Raw genomic sequence first — 18638 nt, forward strand, 5'->3', positions numbered from 1 at the left:
AATTTCCATGGATCTATGACAAACTCCTCACTCTTTGCATCATTTCTCTTTTGTATGTGTATCCAGACCTCAGTCAACAATGTCACAACTCCGGCCCCAGCCACAGGACCGGTCACCCAGCTGGTCAGTGCACCAGTGGCCCCGGCCGCCACCGTTCGACCAGCTACGGCAAGTGAGGTCATCCAGCAGCTGGTCCAGAAGGAACAGCAGAAGCAGCTCCAGAACAAGACCATTGCCCAGTTGGCACTGATACTGCAGTTACAGCAACAACAGCAACAGCAGCAGGTTCAGCAACAGTCTCAACAGCCCTTGGTCATGTCTACTCTGCAGGTACAGTACACAAATAATGAATGTTTATGAGTGCAATGGACAGAATACTTCATGAGGTGAAAGATGAAATGATCCATTCAACGAGGCGTAGCCGAGTTGAATGGATCATACATTTCATCTTTCACTGAATGAAGTATTGTGTCCATTGCAAGAATGATAAGAACATTCATTATTTGGTTTACATGTATATGACACCTAAAATAGATGCTTTTTCATATGACATTTATGAATTTCGATGCAAAACATGTTAATGCAGTGCGAGCTCCGTCTGTTGATTGTCGCGTACAGCGAGTATGCAGCAGTCTCGGTGCGCGCGTGCAATGGATCCAAAATTGCACGGTTGATGACGTCATTGTAAAATGGGCTGAATGATCGATGTCAAACAACCAATCAAATGACAAGGATCTATCTAGGTGTCATATGATACAAGACGATCCTTCTTTTTAAATACATGCACATGTTGGTACCAGTTGAGCCTTTTTAGTGAGTTCTCAGGGAGGGCAGGCAAATTTGCTTTATCTTTTGGTAATTGGGTCATTTTGATGGCAGTTAGCACTGGTCAAATTGAACATGGCAGGGAAAGAATGGTAAATTGTAAATGGTGGTGATTTTTTACCTGATTGCTAACAAAGCATGCAACCGTTGCAACCAGATTACTGATGGCTTAAGGTCCTCTCCAAGGGACCTGGTAATGAGGATTAATGCCTTACCAAAGGGCACTAGCGCACCAAGTGGGAGGATTAGGCAGGCAAGGGGCTAATTTAGCCCCAAAGAGAGCTGTATGGAAACTAAAAAAAGTCACCTGAAATTCCTATAGGGTCCAATGAAAACTGTAGGCCTACATAGAAAAATTTAGCTGGTTAGCTAAAAAAGAAGCCCTGGAAAGTTCTTGCATGAATTTTTCACATGAAACATGATATTGGGTTTGAAAAGTAAAAAAAAAAAAAAAATCTTTATTACAGACTACTACACAACCACAGATCACAAACCAGTTGCAGCAGCAGAAGGTCGCATCTGTTTCCCAACAGCGACAGCCTATGCAGCAGAAGGTCATTCCGTTGTCCCTTCAGAAAACGACCATCCCGAATGTCCAAGTAATCAAACAGGAGACCAAACCCACTGTCACCACAGTCCCACAGGTAAGGAGATTTGTTATATAACTTGACAACCTACAACGAAATTATGAATTAAAAAACAAAAATGTCTGGATACGGAAGTGATGATTTGGTCGAGTATTATGAAAGGGATTTAAAATTTCAGAAAACAAGTATGTGTATATTGGATCAAGGTGGTTTTTCTCAAAGATTTTTTTTGTTACTTATTATCTTGGTTAAATTCCCAGTTGTATACGGTATGTATAACACATCACTGCATGCATCAGATCATGCTCAGGGGATGTGTACACAGAACAATGTACCATCACGAATATTACATGTAGGTCCACAGTATAGATGTTGGTTGGAGTGTTCTGTGATTAATCCAGATTCATATCGAGTCCTTATCAACATGAATATCATTAAATACAATTTATTTGATACATCTAATGAAGACTCTTTTTATGCAGCAAATCATTCCAGAGTATGGACCAAACATTTTTTTTTTTGGGGGGGGCTATTATTTTTTGCATAGTCGAATGCCATTAAGAGCCAGGATTTGCCTTTTTTTAACACCCCCTTCCCCCAATCTCTGTTTTTCTCTTTTCAGCTGGTCATCCAAACTTCACAAAATGGCAACGTTGGGAACGTTGCCATTGTTGGCTCCACCATGGCAACCGTCTCCAGTCCGATGATTAAGTCCACAGAGTCCACCACCACCACGAACTCCGTGTCCAAGATTGCCATCCCACCTCTCTCCTCCTCGCCTAATGGGGGCGCCATGCATATGGGAAAGAAGCCTGAGAAACGCAAGTCCCACAATGCCATCGAACAACGCTACCGGAAGAGCATCAATGGCAGGATTGAGGATCTCAAAGTCATGCTATTCAAAGAGAATAAGAAGGTGAGGAAATTGTGTTGACAATTACAAAATGGTATTGGAAAAAATTTTGAGGCAGCACTGAACTTGTGCAAATGATGCATTGACCCCTCTCAAGCAGTTGAGATTTATCTTTTGTACAATCAGTTTATATTTTTACTATCCTACCAGGTATCAAAGTCACACACTTCAGAAGGCCATATATCATCTGATTGGTCTGAGGAAGATGTGTATCACTCAAGCAGTTGAAACTCATCTTTGATAATTGGTTTATATTTATAACTATCCTACCAGGTATCAAAATCCCATATATGTTACGTTGCAATCACTCAAATCAACTGAGATTCCTCTTTTATATTCAGTTTATATTTATGACTATCCTACCAGGTGTCAAAGTCACACACACACTTCAAAAGACCATAGATCATCTAGTTGGTCTGAGGAAGATGTGTATCACTCAAGCAGTTGAGATTCTTATTTGATAATCAGTGTATATTTATGACTATCCTACCAGGTATCAAAGTCACACACACTTCAGAAGGCAATAGATCATCTAGTTGGTCTGAGGAAGATGTGTCAGACTCTCAAGCAGGAAAACATCAATCTTAAAGCAGAACTTGACAAATACAAAGGAATAACCACAGGTAAATTGACAATTGCTTTTCTGTTTTGTTCACAATTCAGCCTTGAAACTATCCTATGAAAAAAACTTAACTTATTTTGTGGAAACTGTTGAGTAAAGTGTTTAAATATACTTTATTTCTGTGTTCTCAGGGTACTTAATATATACCTACAAGCAAATAAATATTGACTTCTCTTTACAAAAACTGTGACATTATTTTTCATTAACAAACTACTTGCAGTATGCATTTATTAGTTTTTAGATCAAGTTTGAATATAACTATTTGTGTGTGTGAAAGGATAAATGTATGTATCATGATTATATTAATACACATGTCCATGTCAGATTCACTGTGTGAAAAGATGTGTTAAAGGAAAATCATTGTACACTCTAAATTGGCAACATAATTTTTTTACAGCTATTTGAGCACATGAAAATAATTTATAGTAGTTGCCAATTTGAGGAATGAAAACATGCTCTCTACCTCTATGAATTGAGAATAGTAAATATCTTGCTCTCTTTGATAAACAGTAACCGATGTGAAGGAGCCTCTGACCCCACCATCATCCTTCACAAACTCACCCGACCACTGCTACGTCTCAGGCAGCGAGCCCGACTCTCCATACTCCGCTCCAGACTCACCCATGGACATGTCGCCACCAAGTCCGGTCCACTCCGCTCCGTCAGGGGGTCTGCTTGATAGGACGAGACTAGTCCTCTGTGTGTTCATGTTCTCTATCCTTGCCTTCAATCCGTTTGGATTCCTCATCAACAAGGGCTTTGAGAGCTTTGTGGTTGGCAGCGGGACTGGGTTCGGAGGCGACTCCATGGTCGCAGGAGGCAGGAAGCTGATGGGAGGTAAGATCTCATGCCTAGGGGGGAGGGTTGGGAGGGGGTGGCACGACATTTGCTCTTGCGACAATTTCTCTTGCAACAATTTCTCTTGTGACAATTTCATCTCCGGCTTAATTTCATCTAAGATGTAGGGTTACAATAGGGTTTTACATTAGGTTTAGGGTGAGGTTGAGTGTAGGCTATAGCATTAAACCCAGGGTTGAAGTTGGTAATTTGATTAGTGTGTGGAATTAAGAGCGGAGCAATTGTCGCCAGAGCAAAAGATCATGGAGCCTGGGAGGGGGGTGCGTAGTCTGCAGGCACAGACCATGATTTAGAGTTTGATTAACAAGTGGATCTTCACACAAGACTAGCATAAATTCAACTTGAATGAGAGGGGTCTTTTTTACACAATTCATTGGTAGGGACTTTGGGCTGTATATTCAGACTACTCAGGGGGAGGTCGCTAGTTTACAAATCTCAACTATTCTTATGATTCATATGAATGAGAAGGCCCGGTATAAAATTGAAATGCCTGTATCCTTGTTATTTCAAATATTTTGAACTGCTTTAAATGAATAAGCCAGTACATAGCTAAAGCATTTCTTCAATCTCCTTCAGATATTTTAAAACATGTATAGAGGTTCATTTGTGTGCACTTGATAATCTCTCCCAAAGGTGATGAGATGTCTCATGAATGGCTTTTACACTTGGGTGTTGTAGAATACACTTGAGCAAGTAATAAATTTACACTGACTTGTAAGAATGGTTATGATCAAAAGTTATGTACATCAAGTGTCTGGAGATATGATTAATATAAATATATACATAGATATTACTAGTCATGCTTGTTGCTATTTCAGGCAAGCTCTAACAGTTTTAATGTCAGTGGTTGTAAATTTGGTTGGCAATGTTCTTTGATCAAAAGTTATGTACATCAAGTGCCTGGAGATATGACCAATATAATAGATATGTAGATATTATTATTCATGCTTGTTGCTATTTCAGGCAAGCTCTAACTGTCTTCTTGTCAGTGGTTGTAGATTTGGACGGCAGTGTTGTTTATGTGCACAGATTGTATCTATGAACTGCCTTATTGGTGACACTTTTTTGCGCTTTTCCCTATTTTGGGGGAGTTTCAGGATTAGCATTAATGTTTGATAAATGTTGCAAGTTCATAATTCTTTTCTCATGAAACTTTTCTCATTAGTGAGAAGGCATGATGTAAACAGAAATATCAATGCCCTTTGTATTTTGATAATTTTGATCCACTTCATTTAATAACTATTGATGATATTTATTGGTCCCTTACAGAAGAAGGAGGGAGTGGCGTTGAGACAAGGGTCCTCTCCTTGATCTGGCAGGTTGTACCTTCTCTCTTGGTTTGGTTGATGAACGGAACCATCATAGCGACGGTCCTCATAACAATGCTGTATGGCGACAAGACGGCCAAGAGTTCATCAGTCAATATCACAGCCTATTGGAGATACAGGACTCAGGCTGAGCAGGAGATAATGAAGGTAGGTTCAGTCTCTGCCCATGATGGGTGTCTCGGGTAGGATCCTGATCTCAAACGGAATGATCTTGGCCTTGTTTGTAATCTCAGACCTTCGGATCTCGGACCATATACCGCTTTCTGCTTCTTAGATTCATACTCTCAGAAAGGATCGATAGCCATTCCAACATCAATGTGATTGGAATAGAGTAATTAGGGAAAATCCAACATACTTAACTCTGAAATTGTCATCAAAATCATACTTGATTTATAAAGAAATGTGTAGTATGGCATTTTCAAGTCTGATTATTTTTTTCATACGCCAATGAGATACATGTCATGTTTGTGTGTGCACAAGAGATAGCTGATGATGTCACATGTCGCTTAGTAGAAATCGGTAGTGCCGTATCTGGCAGGCCTCCTGTCAGTAGTTCTTTGAATCAAAGTGCTTTTTGACAGAAATGCACCATGTCAACAGAGATTCTATGAGGGTATACAGGGTCTAAGTTCTTCACACTGAAGCACAAGTGTAAGAAACAGAGATGCCAACCATTACGGATTCGCCGTATTTGTTCCGATTTTATTCCTCCAATTACGGTGTTACGGCAACAATAAAAAGGTTACGGAAAAAACAACTACAATACATGTGTATTGTGTATTGCTTTGCTGTGCATGTGTATATATGCGTGTATTGTGTATTGTGCATGTATATGCGTGTATTGTGTATACATGTATCGTGCATGCAGCGTGTGTGTGGCCAACGGTAAACCAACAGGAGTTTCTCTACTGAGATTTCTATTGCAAGCGCCTCCGCGCGCTGCTGCTGAATACACAGCGGAGTGCAAGCCGCGGTTCATGCATGCACAATGTCAATGGCGATTGGGTGGTTGAGCGTATAAACGATGCTACTTCGCGGGATGTTCCTGAGAAACTCCCATTTGTTCCTGACAAATATGGTAAATATTCCTGACAACCATCCCTTTAGGTTGGCATCTCTGAAGAAATAATAGCAAGAAATTACCCCCCCCCCCTCTCTAACATCAGGGTAATGGGTGCTTTGTAGCTCTTGGTTTCAAGCATCCTCTGGGTATGCTGGAGTACTATGCCACCTTTGTCTGGAATATTCTTTGCTTCCATCCCAATCTTATCTTCAATATCTTTCTTTTTCTTCACCATCAGGGTAACATTGCCCAGGCTCTGAATCAGCTCTTCCACTGCTTTGCTGCTCTCGGTCGCAACCATCCTCTGGGGATGCTGGAGTACTACACCTCTTTCGTCTGGAACCTCCTCAGCTTCCCTCTCAACCTCATCTTCAAGGGCCGTGGGATCGGTGCCCGGCTCTCCAGGCCGAAGGCGGACAAGCAGAAGGATGGGGAATACCCCGTTGGGCAGACCACTGCAAGAGACATTGCCAAGACATACCACCACATTGTCCAGCTCTTCTTGACAGGTGTGTACATTCAAGCCAAATATAACACAATCTTTTATACAAATGCCATATGAAAAAGTGGTCATATTTCTATAATAGCTTAAATGTTTTTTTGGGAAACGTAATGCTAGAAAATAATCCAGATTGTTTGGAGGATAAAAAGGGGTTGTGGTTATACAGATAGCAATGGGAAGGAGGAGGAGGATAAAAATTATAGAGGAAGAAATATGAGAAGGAAAAGGAGGAGCAGAAGAAGAATAGGAATATCACCAAGGGAAAAAGGGAAAGGGGGGGGGGAAGAAGTACAGTAGCAAGTAGAGGTTGAACATTTTTTAATGGCAGTGGTGGAAGTATTGATTTTGCAGAGGAGTGACCATTTAATTCTCATTGAATTGAATTGAATTAAATTGAAACTTTACTCATTAACAACTGTTGTACAAAATCCCGTTATATGATAGAGCAAGAATTGTGCTACATTTCTTTCCATTCCTTTCAGTGATGCGTTTGACGAGGACCACCTAATCATCCTGAGTTTTGGGATAATTAGGCTTGGTGGGTCCGCAGATGGCTGATCAGGCCAATCTGTGCCTAATAGTCTTTGTCATTGTGGACAGGGAATACTGGCAGGTGTTACAGGGTAGTAGTCCTTACCTTCCTAGCCCCCCTGTATTCTACAGCCACTGCAATTCTGTTGGACCTGCATACTTTGGCACTCTTTTGAACAGCTGTTCACCATGCTGCTCTGTTCTTCTTGGAGTAGTGTGAGCCTTTTGAATGTGAGACCATCTAGTTTTTATTAACAGCTATGGAACAAGTTCCTTTTTGTAACGATTGCTCTTTTATTCCCCTCCATGTGCAGCTAATTTTTCTCTTGGTGTACCGCGAGCCTTCTACATGGGTATGTGCAGCATCAACCACGCTGAGAGGGCCAGGGATGCTATGAGTGCGATAGAACGGGCTGAGATCTATGCCACCGTAGGGGTGCTGATCAGAACCAAGTTCTCTAAATCACTCCAATGGCTGGCGGTAAGTCCCCTTTCTGTTCAATGGCCCATATTCTGAAGTCAGGTTTAACTTAGGTCTTGGTTTACATGTAACTCAGTGCTAAAATTATGGGAAGCCACAAATTACAAAAAAAATCTTAACCGAAGGTTAAGTTTTTGAAATGACATCATAACTTAGAAAGTATATGGACCTAGTTCATGAAACTTGGGCATAAGGTTAATCAAGTATTAGTGAACATCCTGCTCGAGTTTCAGGTCACGTGACCAAGGTCAAAGGTCATTTAGGGTCAATGAACTTTGGTCAAGTTGGGGGTATTTGTTGAATTACTATCATAACTTTGAAAATTTATGGATCTAGTCCATGAAACTTGAACATAAGGTTAATCAAGTATTAGTGAACATCCTGCCTGAGTTTCAGGTTACATGACCAAGGTCAAAGGTCATTTAGGGTCAATGAACTTTGGCCAAGTTGGGGGTATTTGTTGAATTACCATCATAACTTTGAAAATTTATGGATTTAGTTCATGAAACTTAGACATTAGGTTAATCAAGTACCACTGAATATCCTGTGCGAGTTTCAGGTCACATGACCTGATGACCATGGTCAATGGTCATTTAAGGTCAATGAACTTTGGCCGTGTTGGGGGTATATGTTAAATTACCATCCTAACTCTGAAAGTGTATGGATCTAGTTCATAAAACTTGGACATAAGAGTAATCAAGCATCACTGAACATCCCCTGTGAGTTTCAGGTCACAAAACCAAGTCAAAGGTCAGTTAAGGTCAATAAACTTAGGCCATGTTGGGGTAATTGTTGAAGTGCCATCATAACTTTGAAAGTTTATGGATAGAGTGAATGAAATGTGGACATGGGTGTAGTTGACAGTCTTAAGTCTCTGTTCAAATGTCATTTATGGTCAATGAACGTGGTATTATGTCATTATATGAATGATTATTTTATAGTAGTTTTCAAAGTTAGCACTGCTGCTATATTAAATTGCGTAATGCAGGCGAGACTGCCAGAGGCGTTCCACTTGTTCTTCAATTATCTAGATGAAACAAAAATAAGAAAAAGAAGTTTGCTCAATCGAAAGTAAAAGAACCCTTGATTTGAATCATGATATGTAGTTTACAATGATGTAAACAACCTTCAGCTTAACCCAGTGAGCCCTTTGCATGAGATAAATTGGACTGGGGTATGTGGGAAATGCATATTGTGTGGAAATCATGTAGTGTTCATTGGGTTAAACTCAAATTTCAACTAGATTATTATTTTTTAATTCTTGACAGAGCCCAGTGTTCTATCGAGTGCGGTTCATCCTGAATCGATCCAAGAGCCCCACTCCACCTATTCTGAATTGGACCTTGGTTGCTTTCTCCCATCACTTCAGACACCATGATACCGTCCCAACCTCTTGGCAGGGACCAAGCTACTTTACCTCCATCACAGAGAAACGTAAGAAACATTCTTTGTAAGCATACCCATTAGTAGTTCAGGCCAGGCTTGAGTCCACATTTTGCCGGCCTTGACCTCGGCATCGACCCGAGTCACGTGTGCAAAGTCTATTGGAGTAGATTTTCTCCAGCGGCCTTGTGACTATGAGCCGAGACTACATTGGATCCTCATACAAACTTTCTGTATAAACATAAACTTGGTGTGGCAAGTGTTCCTATGAAATAGAAATATTCTTATTTTCAGAAAAAAAGAAAATTGCCATTTTAACATGTGTGTAACTATACATGTTAAACATTTTAAGAAGTATTGAATACGAAAATTGAAGTGTGTTCCTGTTTTGGGGTAAATTTCTTGGTAATTTGTACCTATTTCTTGGCTGTCAGGGTTGGCAGGTATGCATTGGGATCGTTTCCTCTTGGTCTACTAGCAGGTGGTATCATTTTGGGGTCATCTGACACAATCGTGTCGAAACCCACTTCGGGGTGTTGCAAGAAAATATTTGCAATCAATTGCAAATATTATGTTGCAATTTTACAACTGATTGACCAATTTAAGCTGTAGCCAATCAGATAACACTCCTTGCTGCAGTAAGCAGACCAGCAATCATTTGCTAATTTACAAGTAATTGCAAGACCTATGATTGATTGCGGGACTAAAATATAAACTTGCAAATTGATTGTAAAAATGGTCTAGTTATGGTTTGGCCCAAGTATCACTTAGTACACCAGGTTTAACCTTAACCCTAAAGAGATGGGGTGTAGAATTTGTTGAATTATTCCAGCATTAGACAGTATGGCATGAATTCACAAAGATGGTTTTTAAAACCATCGGTTGAACCCATGGTTTATGCAGATTTCCTGTATAAATTACGCTTATTTACCGCTTATATTAAAAAATGTCCAATGCTGATGCGCGCTTTTGTCACAGTGCACCAAATTGACGCCTGATGCCGTGGTTATCCACACTATTTTGTTCATGAGTCCACTGTTTTGAATTAATGAGTCCACTCTTCAAAAATTAATAAAATAGCGTTCTTATCCATGGCAACAAGCGTCAATTTGGCACACTGTGACAAAAGCGTGCATCGACATTGGACATTTTTTAATATACACAATAAATAAACATAATTTATACAGGAAATCTGCATAAACGATGGGTTTAGCTGATGGTTTTAAAAATCACCTTTCTGAATTAGGGCCCATGTCTTTTTATTTAGTTCTTGATAAAGCTTTAACTATAAGAAACAGTATTCTTGCATCATTCTTTTGATTTGTCATCTCTTGGTTGTATATATTTATGCTCTTTTTGTGTCTTCTTTCAATGTCTCTGCCTTTAGGTAACCCATTGGTAGTAGTATCCCAGCACCTGAGGGAGCATATGATACACAATGCACTCCGAGGTATCTTAGCCCTGCAACCAGTACATGACTCACACAAGACCAAGACAAGGTATAGTATACATATCTTGCTTTGCCTATTCCCTTTTGGTTGCTATTACTCAAGAATTTATTTTGCTTATATAGTTTGCCACTGCATTTGTTTTTCACTACTTTGTCTTATCCTTAAATTTTATTCATGTCTAAATTTTGTTATGACACTGTTAAAAATTTGTCACATTGCAATGTACTTTAATTTCATACTACGATTATGTTTATGATTTATTTTGACTTTACAATAAATGCAGAAACTCCTGCAAAAAAAAGATCTTGCTTTGTTGGAAAATGCAAATGCATGTTTGTTTGTTTTTTCATCACAATTTTGAGAGTTGTCCCTACTAATTTTCACAATCTTCTCACCAAAGTTGGTGGTTAAGTCTGGGACTGCATTTTATAGAATGTTTGAATTTTTTTCATGTGCTAAGAAGTAGTAGCCTGAGCCTGGAAAAGGAAAGATAGGGTGTTAAAAGTGATATCATGAGACACAGATACTAACAGATATGTTTTTTTCTTTTAATAAGATGCATAGTGTTTTTATTATATTCACTTCACAGTCTTGAATCAATTCTCATTATCTATTCACAGAATTTTGTTCTTTTCACAGTGTTTTTTTTTTTTTTTATTGTTCTACTCGCGTATTATTCTTTTCACATGGTTATTGTTGAACATACAGTGTCAATGAAGATTTCCTGATGCAGCTGAACAGGCTGAGCATTTCTCTTGACGAGGCTTCCAGCTTCTATCAGCAGAATGTAGATATGACCTCCAACCTTCAGGCCAGGAATGGTGAGTCCGCCCTCTATAGTCAGAGATTTGTACATGCTTTTTGTCGGTAACCAAGGTATAAACCAAGGTCAGTTGTCGCTATCATGAAATCATGAAATCTAAGCTTGAATAAGAATCGTAATGAAGGTCACCAACACAGACATGCTCATGTGGGACAGTGTATTATAATTGCTTGGAAAAAGACCTGACATATCACTGGAATGCCATGCCAATATTGCTTATATCTCAGCAGTTGCACACACTCTACCATAATCATTTGGTTCATATTTTTTTCTTCATACATACAAACACTTAGCTGGTCATTTTATTAGATACTGTTCCAACTCATTTTGAGATATTTACCACAACTGGCATTTTTCCTCAAGCTCAAGCTACTACTGCTTTAGCAGCACTTGGTACATTCATGGGCCTGTATTCTGAAGTCGGGTTTAACTTAAACTCAGGTTTAAAGTTGTGGTTTAAGTATGGATAGCCAATTGTTACATAAATCACTAACAGTAGAGATATCATATTTCAGCTCATTTGGCTCTCAAATCAATCATAATTGTCTAGGAAGTATAAATAGATGATTGTCCTTACCATCGATGAATCAGGAAAGAGCACAGTAAACATAAGAAACATATAACTTAATAAAAAATGTTACACTTTTGGCTCCCCACAATTTTAGCACAAAGTTAGACCATTTATCCTGTCAGGTACTCCTTCGCCTCATCGGGATTAAGTGCAGCACTTTAATTTTAGACCAAGAGGAACTAGGATTCATTCATAAACTGAAAAATACCAAAAGTTTGAACTTGTCATGACTCTACTCTTGAGTTCCAATCTTCATGTTCTGTATTGGTAAGATACATGGTAACAATGGATTTTGTTCTCATTAATTTGCAGAGTATGATCCAGTCGCTCGTTGGTGGGTTAACCTGCTTTTTGCGGCAGCCTACTGGCACATTGGTGAGGAAGACAAGGCGGAGACATACATAAACTGCATCGACTCTCTGCCTCCCCAGCTCCAGAAAGAATGGTAAACAATGCATCTGTGTTATCTCGACCACACAAACTTCTCTGCAGCGTATTTGGAAGTTTGTCTTGGACTTTTATGAATACTTGTGATGGTAGTAATAATGATGATGATAACAATATTCCGCTTTTATATAGTGCGTGATACTTGGAAAGATTTCTGGGGAGCACGACAGCAAGAGTTTTGAAACCGATCTGGTTGGGATCCATGGCATTTGCTCCGCCGACAATTGCTCCGCTGTAAATTCAACACACGAATGGAATGACCAACTTCAACCCTGGATTTTACTCTGTACCTTATCCTAAACCTGAGATAAAGCCCTATTGCAACCCTAACCCTATATCTTAGACAAAATAAAGCCCCGAGCAATTGTCGCAGGAGCAAATGTCTTGTCACCATCTGGTTGATATGACACTTGTTGCACTCCACCATTAGTGCATAGTATTTTGAAATGAAGGGTCAGTGGCTTTTCCCTTCATTTTGGGTTACAAGGTATACAACACATCTAGGCCATTACTCCCCCTCCCCTTCCAATTCAGCCACATATTTAAACCTTCATGGACTGATTCCCTCCAAACTTGGGTTGTGCATGTTTTTCATCATATTCTGCTGAGATATGGTTTTAAAAACGCTTAAATGCAAAAAAAAAAGTTTGTGGTGTCATCGCTTCAGGCCAGTTGTATTTTATCATTTACAGCTTCCCTCTGGCAGCCCTGCAAGCCTGCAAGGCGCGACTTGCCTTCCTCTCAGCTGCTCACAACGACATACCTGATGATTGTATGAGGATGTCTGACCTAGCAAGCAGCAACCTTGTACGGAGCTTGGATGCCTGCTACTCAGCGGATAGCTCCATCATGGTGAGTATCAATCTCATATTTTTATCATTATAGTTAGTATCGTTGTAAAGATGTCTCCAACCTTGGTTAGGGGGAAGACAGATAGGAGGAAAACATGAAATGCAGATTGGAAAGAACCAACCGATTTAGTTTCACTGTACTTGATTTGCTTTAATTGCTGTCAATGATAGGTCATTGTTAGATAATCGGTGTTAGGCCAGTGTAAGGTCACTGTTTGGTCGGTGATTAGTCTTTGGTAGGACTTCGTCAGTGTTAGCTTAGTATTGGAGCAGTGTTAGCTTAGTGTTGGATCAAGATTAGCTCAGTATTAGGTTGGTTGTAGGTCAGTGGTAAATCAGTGTTAGATCAGTGTTGAATCGGTGTTTTGTAGTTCTCCAGAGGACATGGATGATCATCACAATGACCACACGACTGACAAGGATTCCTTTCTTGAAGCCATGGTGCATTGTAGTTGCATTGCATGTTTTTCTCTAGCAAATGTAGTGCAAACACAGTGCAAAATGGAGGCAAGATTCACAGCACCTATCAACAGCAGTGGTCTTAAACTATTTACTCTTTGAAAATTACATGTTATCATTATAATACTAGGATAAATCACTTATGGATTTCATTATAATGATAATAATGCAGATTATCTAGTTGCCTAGTCAGTGGTGCTCTATGTACTGTGTATGGATATTCAAACTTTTGCTATTGCTATTCCTATCATAAACAATATGAAATTGATTGATGGGAATCATTTAAAGTAACATACATGAATTTGGGCTAGAAATAGAATTTGTACATTAGATTTCAATCACATTTTAAACATTTAGACCATAATCGCAGGAAATCGCAATCGCAAGAAATTTACCCATATTGTGCTGTGCTCTACCCAGGTGAGGTGAAGAAGTACACGTCGGGATTAATTCCTTGAGTGCACTGAGCGCTGAAAATGGCAGCATAGCTAAAGTTGCAGTCGTATAATAATAGTACGCCTTGAAGTAGATTATAATCTAGATTGATGGCACTACACAAATGCATAATTTCTTCTCCTTTTCATTCTACATGTTCGATCGCAGACCTATAATATTTGCTTTCAAATCTGTGTATGTTATCTAGCTCGTCCAGCTCCTGGTCGTCGACTGGCTGCTGTCGACCCGCTCTGCGATGTGGCAGAGACGCCAGCAGGGCTCCCCGTCCACCGTTACAGCTACAAAGAATGAATTGTCATCCTTCCACCAAGACCTCACCACACTCAGGAAGCTGGCCAGTGAACTGCCGGACGTCGGGTCAAAGGTTACCCTGTATGAAGCCATCGGCCGGTTGATGGCAGGCGCCAACCCCGTCCGGACGCAGGTCCTTCTTGACCAGAACCTGAGAAAGAGGAACACAGATCCCAAACAAAGAGGTGAGAATCAATTCAAATTTCCACCTTCTATAAGAGGAGACCAATATTGAAGATGAATACTAGAAGCATCTTTTTCAGGACCCCATTGCATAGCAGTTGCTTTTATGGTAACTGTGCCATGCAATGCCAACTACCTGTTGTATTCACAATGAAATTCAAACTACCATGATAGTTTTGTATTATGGGGCCCTGGTCATCAGTCTCTGTCTATCTGTTTTCTAGTGTTTTTTTTTTTTTTTTTTTTACTCTGCCCTCTGTAATTGGATGCCAGAGACAATGATTTGAATAGATTATGGGGTTGAAGGTCACAGGTCGATATATACCCCAAAATATCTTCTTTTGATAAAGAAAGAACTGTTTTGAAGACTCGACCTGAAATTCAGTTTAGGTATGCACAAGGAAGTGACAATAATGTGAAAGATATTGCGTCACAAGGTCAAAGGCCACAGTGATCAGTAATTCTATGTTTGTTTTATTTTCTTTTGATGAAATTGGTAATTAGTTAGTGTCTAATACCACTTAATGTGTGAATCAACAGGACACAAATAGAATTGTATAGTGCATCTCACATTAGAGTTAAGTCTCCTTAAATTCTCTTTTTCTTTCCTTCTTCCCACCCAGATTTGGAGGTAGAGAGCAGGACGACGGAGCACGACCGTGCCCAGTCACTACTGATGAAGAGCTGTTACCTCTACTCCACCATGCCATCTGATACCGCAGAGCGTAAGAACCTCCTCAACGACGCGGTGCGCTCACTCGAGAAGATCGGCGATCACCGTGGCATGCAGTGCTGTCAGCAAATGCTACAGTCGTTGCAGAAGTCCGGCCCAGCGCAACCCACGAATACTTCAGTCACAACGGCTTGTTGTTAAAACCTTAAACTTACTCCTTTTGTACATGTGGTACTTCTGTCATACCCATGAAGCAGACGCCAGACCGATCAAAGATATTACATTATCATCTATATAGAGTGTTCTAGCGATGCATCAAACACGTGTATTTTGGTCAGCATCAATTGCACATGCAGTATCACAGCGTATCCCTAAAAAGGACCGATATCCGACGAATATCCCATAGACTCCTGTACAAAATTTGCTATTGAATATGAGAGCTTATTCAACAGTTTGGGGCGCGTACGCGAATGCGTGAAATATACAACGCATACAACAATGAAAGCAATGCGGTGTGCAGCTAGAGCACAACTACGCTCAATGACGTCATAATGAACTACATGCAAGTTGCATGTCAACGATCAAATTTGATCTTATGAAGTGATGATGCCATTATGTGATAAGTGATATGACTTGTTTAATCAAATTTCTCCCTCTTTTTGATTGCCAGGGGTGGGATAGATGATAATAATTATATTGGATGGCGTTATTTCATGAAATACCAGAAATATTCCACTTGTTAGGGCCAATATTTTCCCGAACTCTTGGAATATTTCTTTTATTCCATTCTGAGCCATCCAATATAATATAATTATTTTGAAAGGCATATCAATCGTTGGTTTGGAGTCAGCTTCATTGATGGGACTGTAACATAAATGCAGATGCTCAATATAAAAATGTTTCAAACTTCAATCTGTTTGCAGTTAATTGTATTTATCGAAAATGATGTGGCTATTGCTTCGCTCGTGTTTCAAACTTTGTCACCCTGTTATGCATGAGCCAGCAGTCTGCCAGCCACATACAGCGAGTATGCCTATCATAAGATCTTTTTAATGGTATGATGGTATGTTAAAACCTTTAACGTGGATAGCTCAATGTATGAACATCCGCTTTATCTGTAAAGCTCAGCCAATTCCTATTTTACCTAAAGCAGGCCTTCTTTATTTGTAGGAAAGATTAAAAAGTAGCTGGAACACTATAGTGATCTTGTCTTTAACAGTGATCGATGTCTAAAGCACAGTAGCATTCATATCCTTTGTTTTGTTCACTGTAATCATAAACGTCAAATTTATGAGGTGAAAAAAGTATAAATAAACATATATATCTGGAATGACAAGCATTTTAATTCATGCTTTGATTGGATAAAAGTCAAATCTTTTGATTAAGGATTGTTGTGAATAGTTATATATTTTGTAATATATTTTGATCTTTCATTCACTTATCTGTAAAATTCCAAGGAGTTATTTCATGAAGCTGTTTCATAAGTCATGCTTGAGTTAAAGGAGAATGAATCCTTCAGAACAAGATAGCTTGTGTGAAAACAGAAAATCAAAGAAACAGATCAACGAAAGTTTGAGAAAAATCGGAAAAATAATGAGAAGGTTATGAGCATTTGAATATTGCGATCACTAATGCTATGGAGATCCTCAAATTGGCAATGCGACAAAGATGTGTGATGTCACTTGTGAACATCTCTCCCCATTACATTAGTATATATTTATCATATGACGTATGATGGTGCTGCTCACATCTGACTCTCCGTATCAAAACTTCATCTTATCAATCTATAGCCCTAGTATTCTTTGAAGCATTCTACCAAAATGTGTATGTTTCTCTTTTTTTCCACTCTTTAATTATAATCGACCTTGGTCATGGACTCAAGGTTAACTTCTCCTTTGCTACCAGTATTGCAAAATTTTATTCAAACTGTTATAAATTCCATATTCATTTTCACTGTACAAGTGAAATTAAGTTTTGGGGCAAGCAAGATAATATTATTTTGTAGAGCCATGAATTGTACACAAAATCATGTTGGAGTAATTGGTCTCAAATTATGTTAGAGATTCAAGTAAATAGGTCATGAAATGTATACTGTTAAGTGTTATGCAGTTAATGTTATTTGTAATACCCTTGCCCTTACGGTGAAATTAAATGTAAGTTCATAATAAAACCTTATGTAAATATGTATATAATATGTATAAATTGACTTTGCATTCATCATATATAATTTTTCAAAAGTTATGATTTTTAATGGGAGAACCAAATATCCTTGTATATCAAACAGTTAAATTGCAGGAAATGCATGATAATTCACATTTTGTTTCCTTCATGGAGAAAGAAACCAGGGGGAAAGTCACTTTAATATAGTTTATTTTACCATTTATCCTGAAATAGTTATTTTGTGGTCAAGAAAGTTTTAGTCATAGCATATTGATAGTGTTCCTTTATAGTTATATTTTAGCAATGCATGTAAATAAGTAATCAGCATAATTTAATCAAGTTTTGTAAAGCGGGTTAATATTCTCATAAATGTGTGTTTCTTTGAATAAAGTAATCTGTAAAATTATCAAATGCTTTAATTTTTATCCTAATTGCTGTTTTCAACTGACTACTGCATTGAGCAAGTGGAAGAGTTCAATAACCTAGCAATAACGTAATTCCTCGTAAGAGCAAGCAGAAAAGACAAAATTTAAAATTCCTTTAAGGACGTTCCACTGTTATGTTTGTGCGCATCATGATCTGCGCATATTTTACACTCTGCGCGCTGACGTCACAATGGATGAACTGGCGATTTAATCAGCTGTAGGTAATGTGAGCTGATTTTTTTTCCTTATCTGCATGCACTAACTGCAGATCTGATGTGTTATTTTATGAAGCTAATAAACTGGAATTATTCCATGGACCATTTTTTCTATTCCTCTACAATTTCAAAATAGTTTCTCTGTAGTGCTGCAAAGTATGATGAATATGATCCCGAGTTTTGAATAAATGGAAAAGTGGTTCGGAATTTTCCCTCACATAGATACTGCTTTTGGCGCGTTTTCGGGTGTTTTAAGAAGCAAATTTTCTCTAATAAGAGTGCTGATAGAAATCAAGCACATGAACACATATTTTTTAATGTTTGCCCCTCTTAGGTATACCTTCCTGTACATCTTTGCAAAGTTTGGTGAAAATGACATGGGTTTTGAATAAAGTGCAGCATTTCTTTTACTTCTCAAGTTTGTTATTGAAATTTGAAATTTTTGAGGTTGAGTATCTTTCCCGCAATTTCTGTGAACTGAGAGTGTTGTTAGACTTAAATGAGCAAACAATTGACAGCAATATAGATAGATTATCCATC

General features: G+C 38.8%; 1 protein-coding gene across 1 annotated transcript; it reads left to right on the forward strand.

Annotated features, from left to right (window-relative positions):
* On the forward strand, positions 1 to 18516 carry LOC129262014 (sterol regulatory element-binding protein 1-like). Its single transcript, XM_054900048.2, has 15 exons — positions 1 to 330; positions 1293 to 1469; positions 2035 to 2328; positions 2819 to 2948; positions 3458 to 3784; positions 5075 to 5280; positions 6435 to 6705; positions 7544 to 7710; positions 8979 to 9144; positions 10481 to 10592; positions 11253 to 11365; positions 12251 to 12383; positions 13078 to 13237; positions 14339 to 14627; positions 15249 to 18516. The coding sequence occupies exons 1-15, from the start codon at positions 16 to 18 to the stop codon at positions 15497 to 15499; spliced, it is 3111 nt and encodes a 1036-aa protein (XP_054756023.2). The 5' UTR covers positions 1 to 15; the 3' UTR covers positions 15500 to 18516.
* The last annotated feature ends 122 nt before the right edge of the window (positions 18517 to 18638 follow it).

Source organism: Lytechinus pictus, chromosome 5, assembly GCF_037042905.1.
Source record: "Lytechinus pictus isolate F3 Inbred chromosome 5, Lp3.0, whole genome shotgun sequence".
NCBI classification, from domain to species: domain Eukaryota; kingdom Metazoa; phylum Echinodermata; class Echinoidea; order Temnopleuroida; family Toxopneustidae; genus Lytechinus; species Lytechinus pictus.

What these genes read in the sequence shown, in the direction of transcription:
- LOC129262014 (XM_054900048.2), top strand. Translation starts at nt 16, where the DNA reads ATGACAAACTCCTCACTCTTTGCATCATTTCTCTTTTGTATGTGTATC. An exon ending in TACCTCCATCACAGAGAAAC is followed by an intron (nt 9,145 to 10,480) that starts GTAAGAAACATT and finishes CTCTGCCTTTAG; the next exon opens with GTAACCCATTGGTAGTAGTA. An exon ending in CAACCTTCAGGCCAGGAATG is followed by an intron (nt 11,366 to 12,250) that starts GTGAGTCCGCCC and finishes ATTAATTTGCAG; the next exon opens with AGTATGATCCAGTCGCTCGT.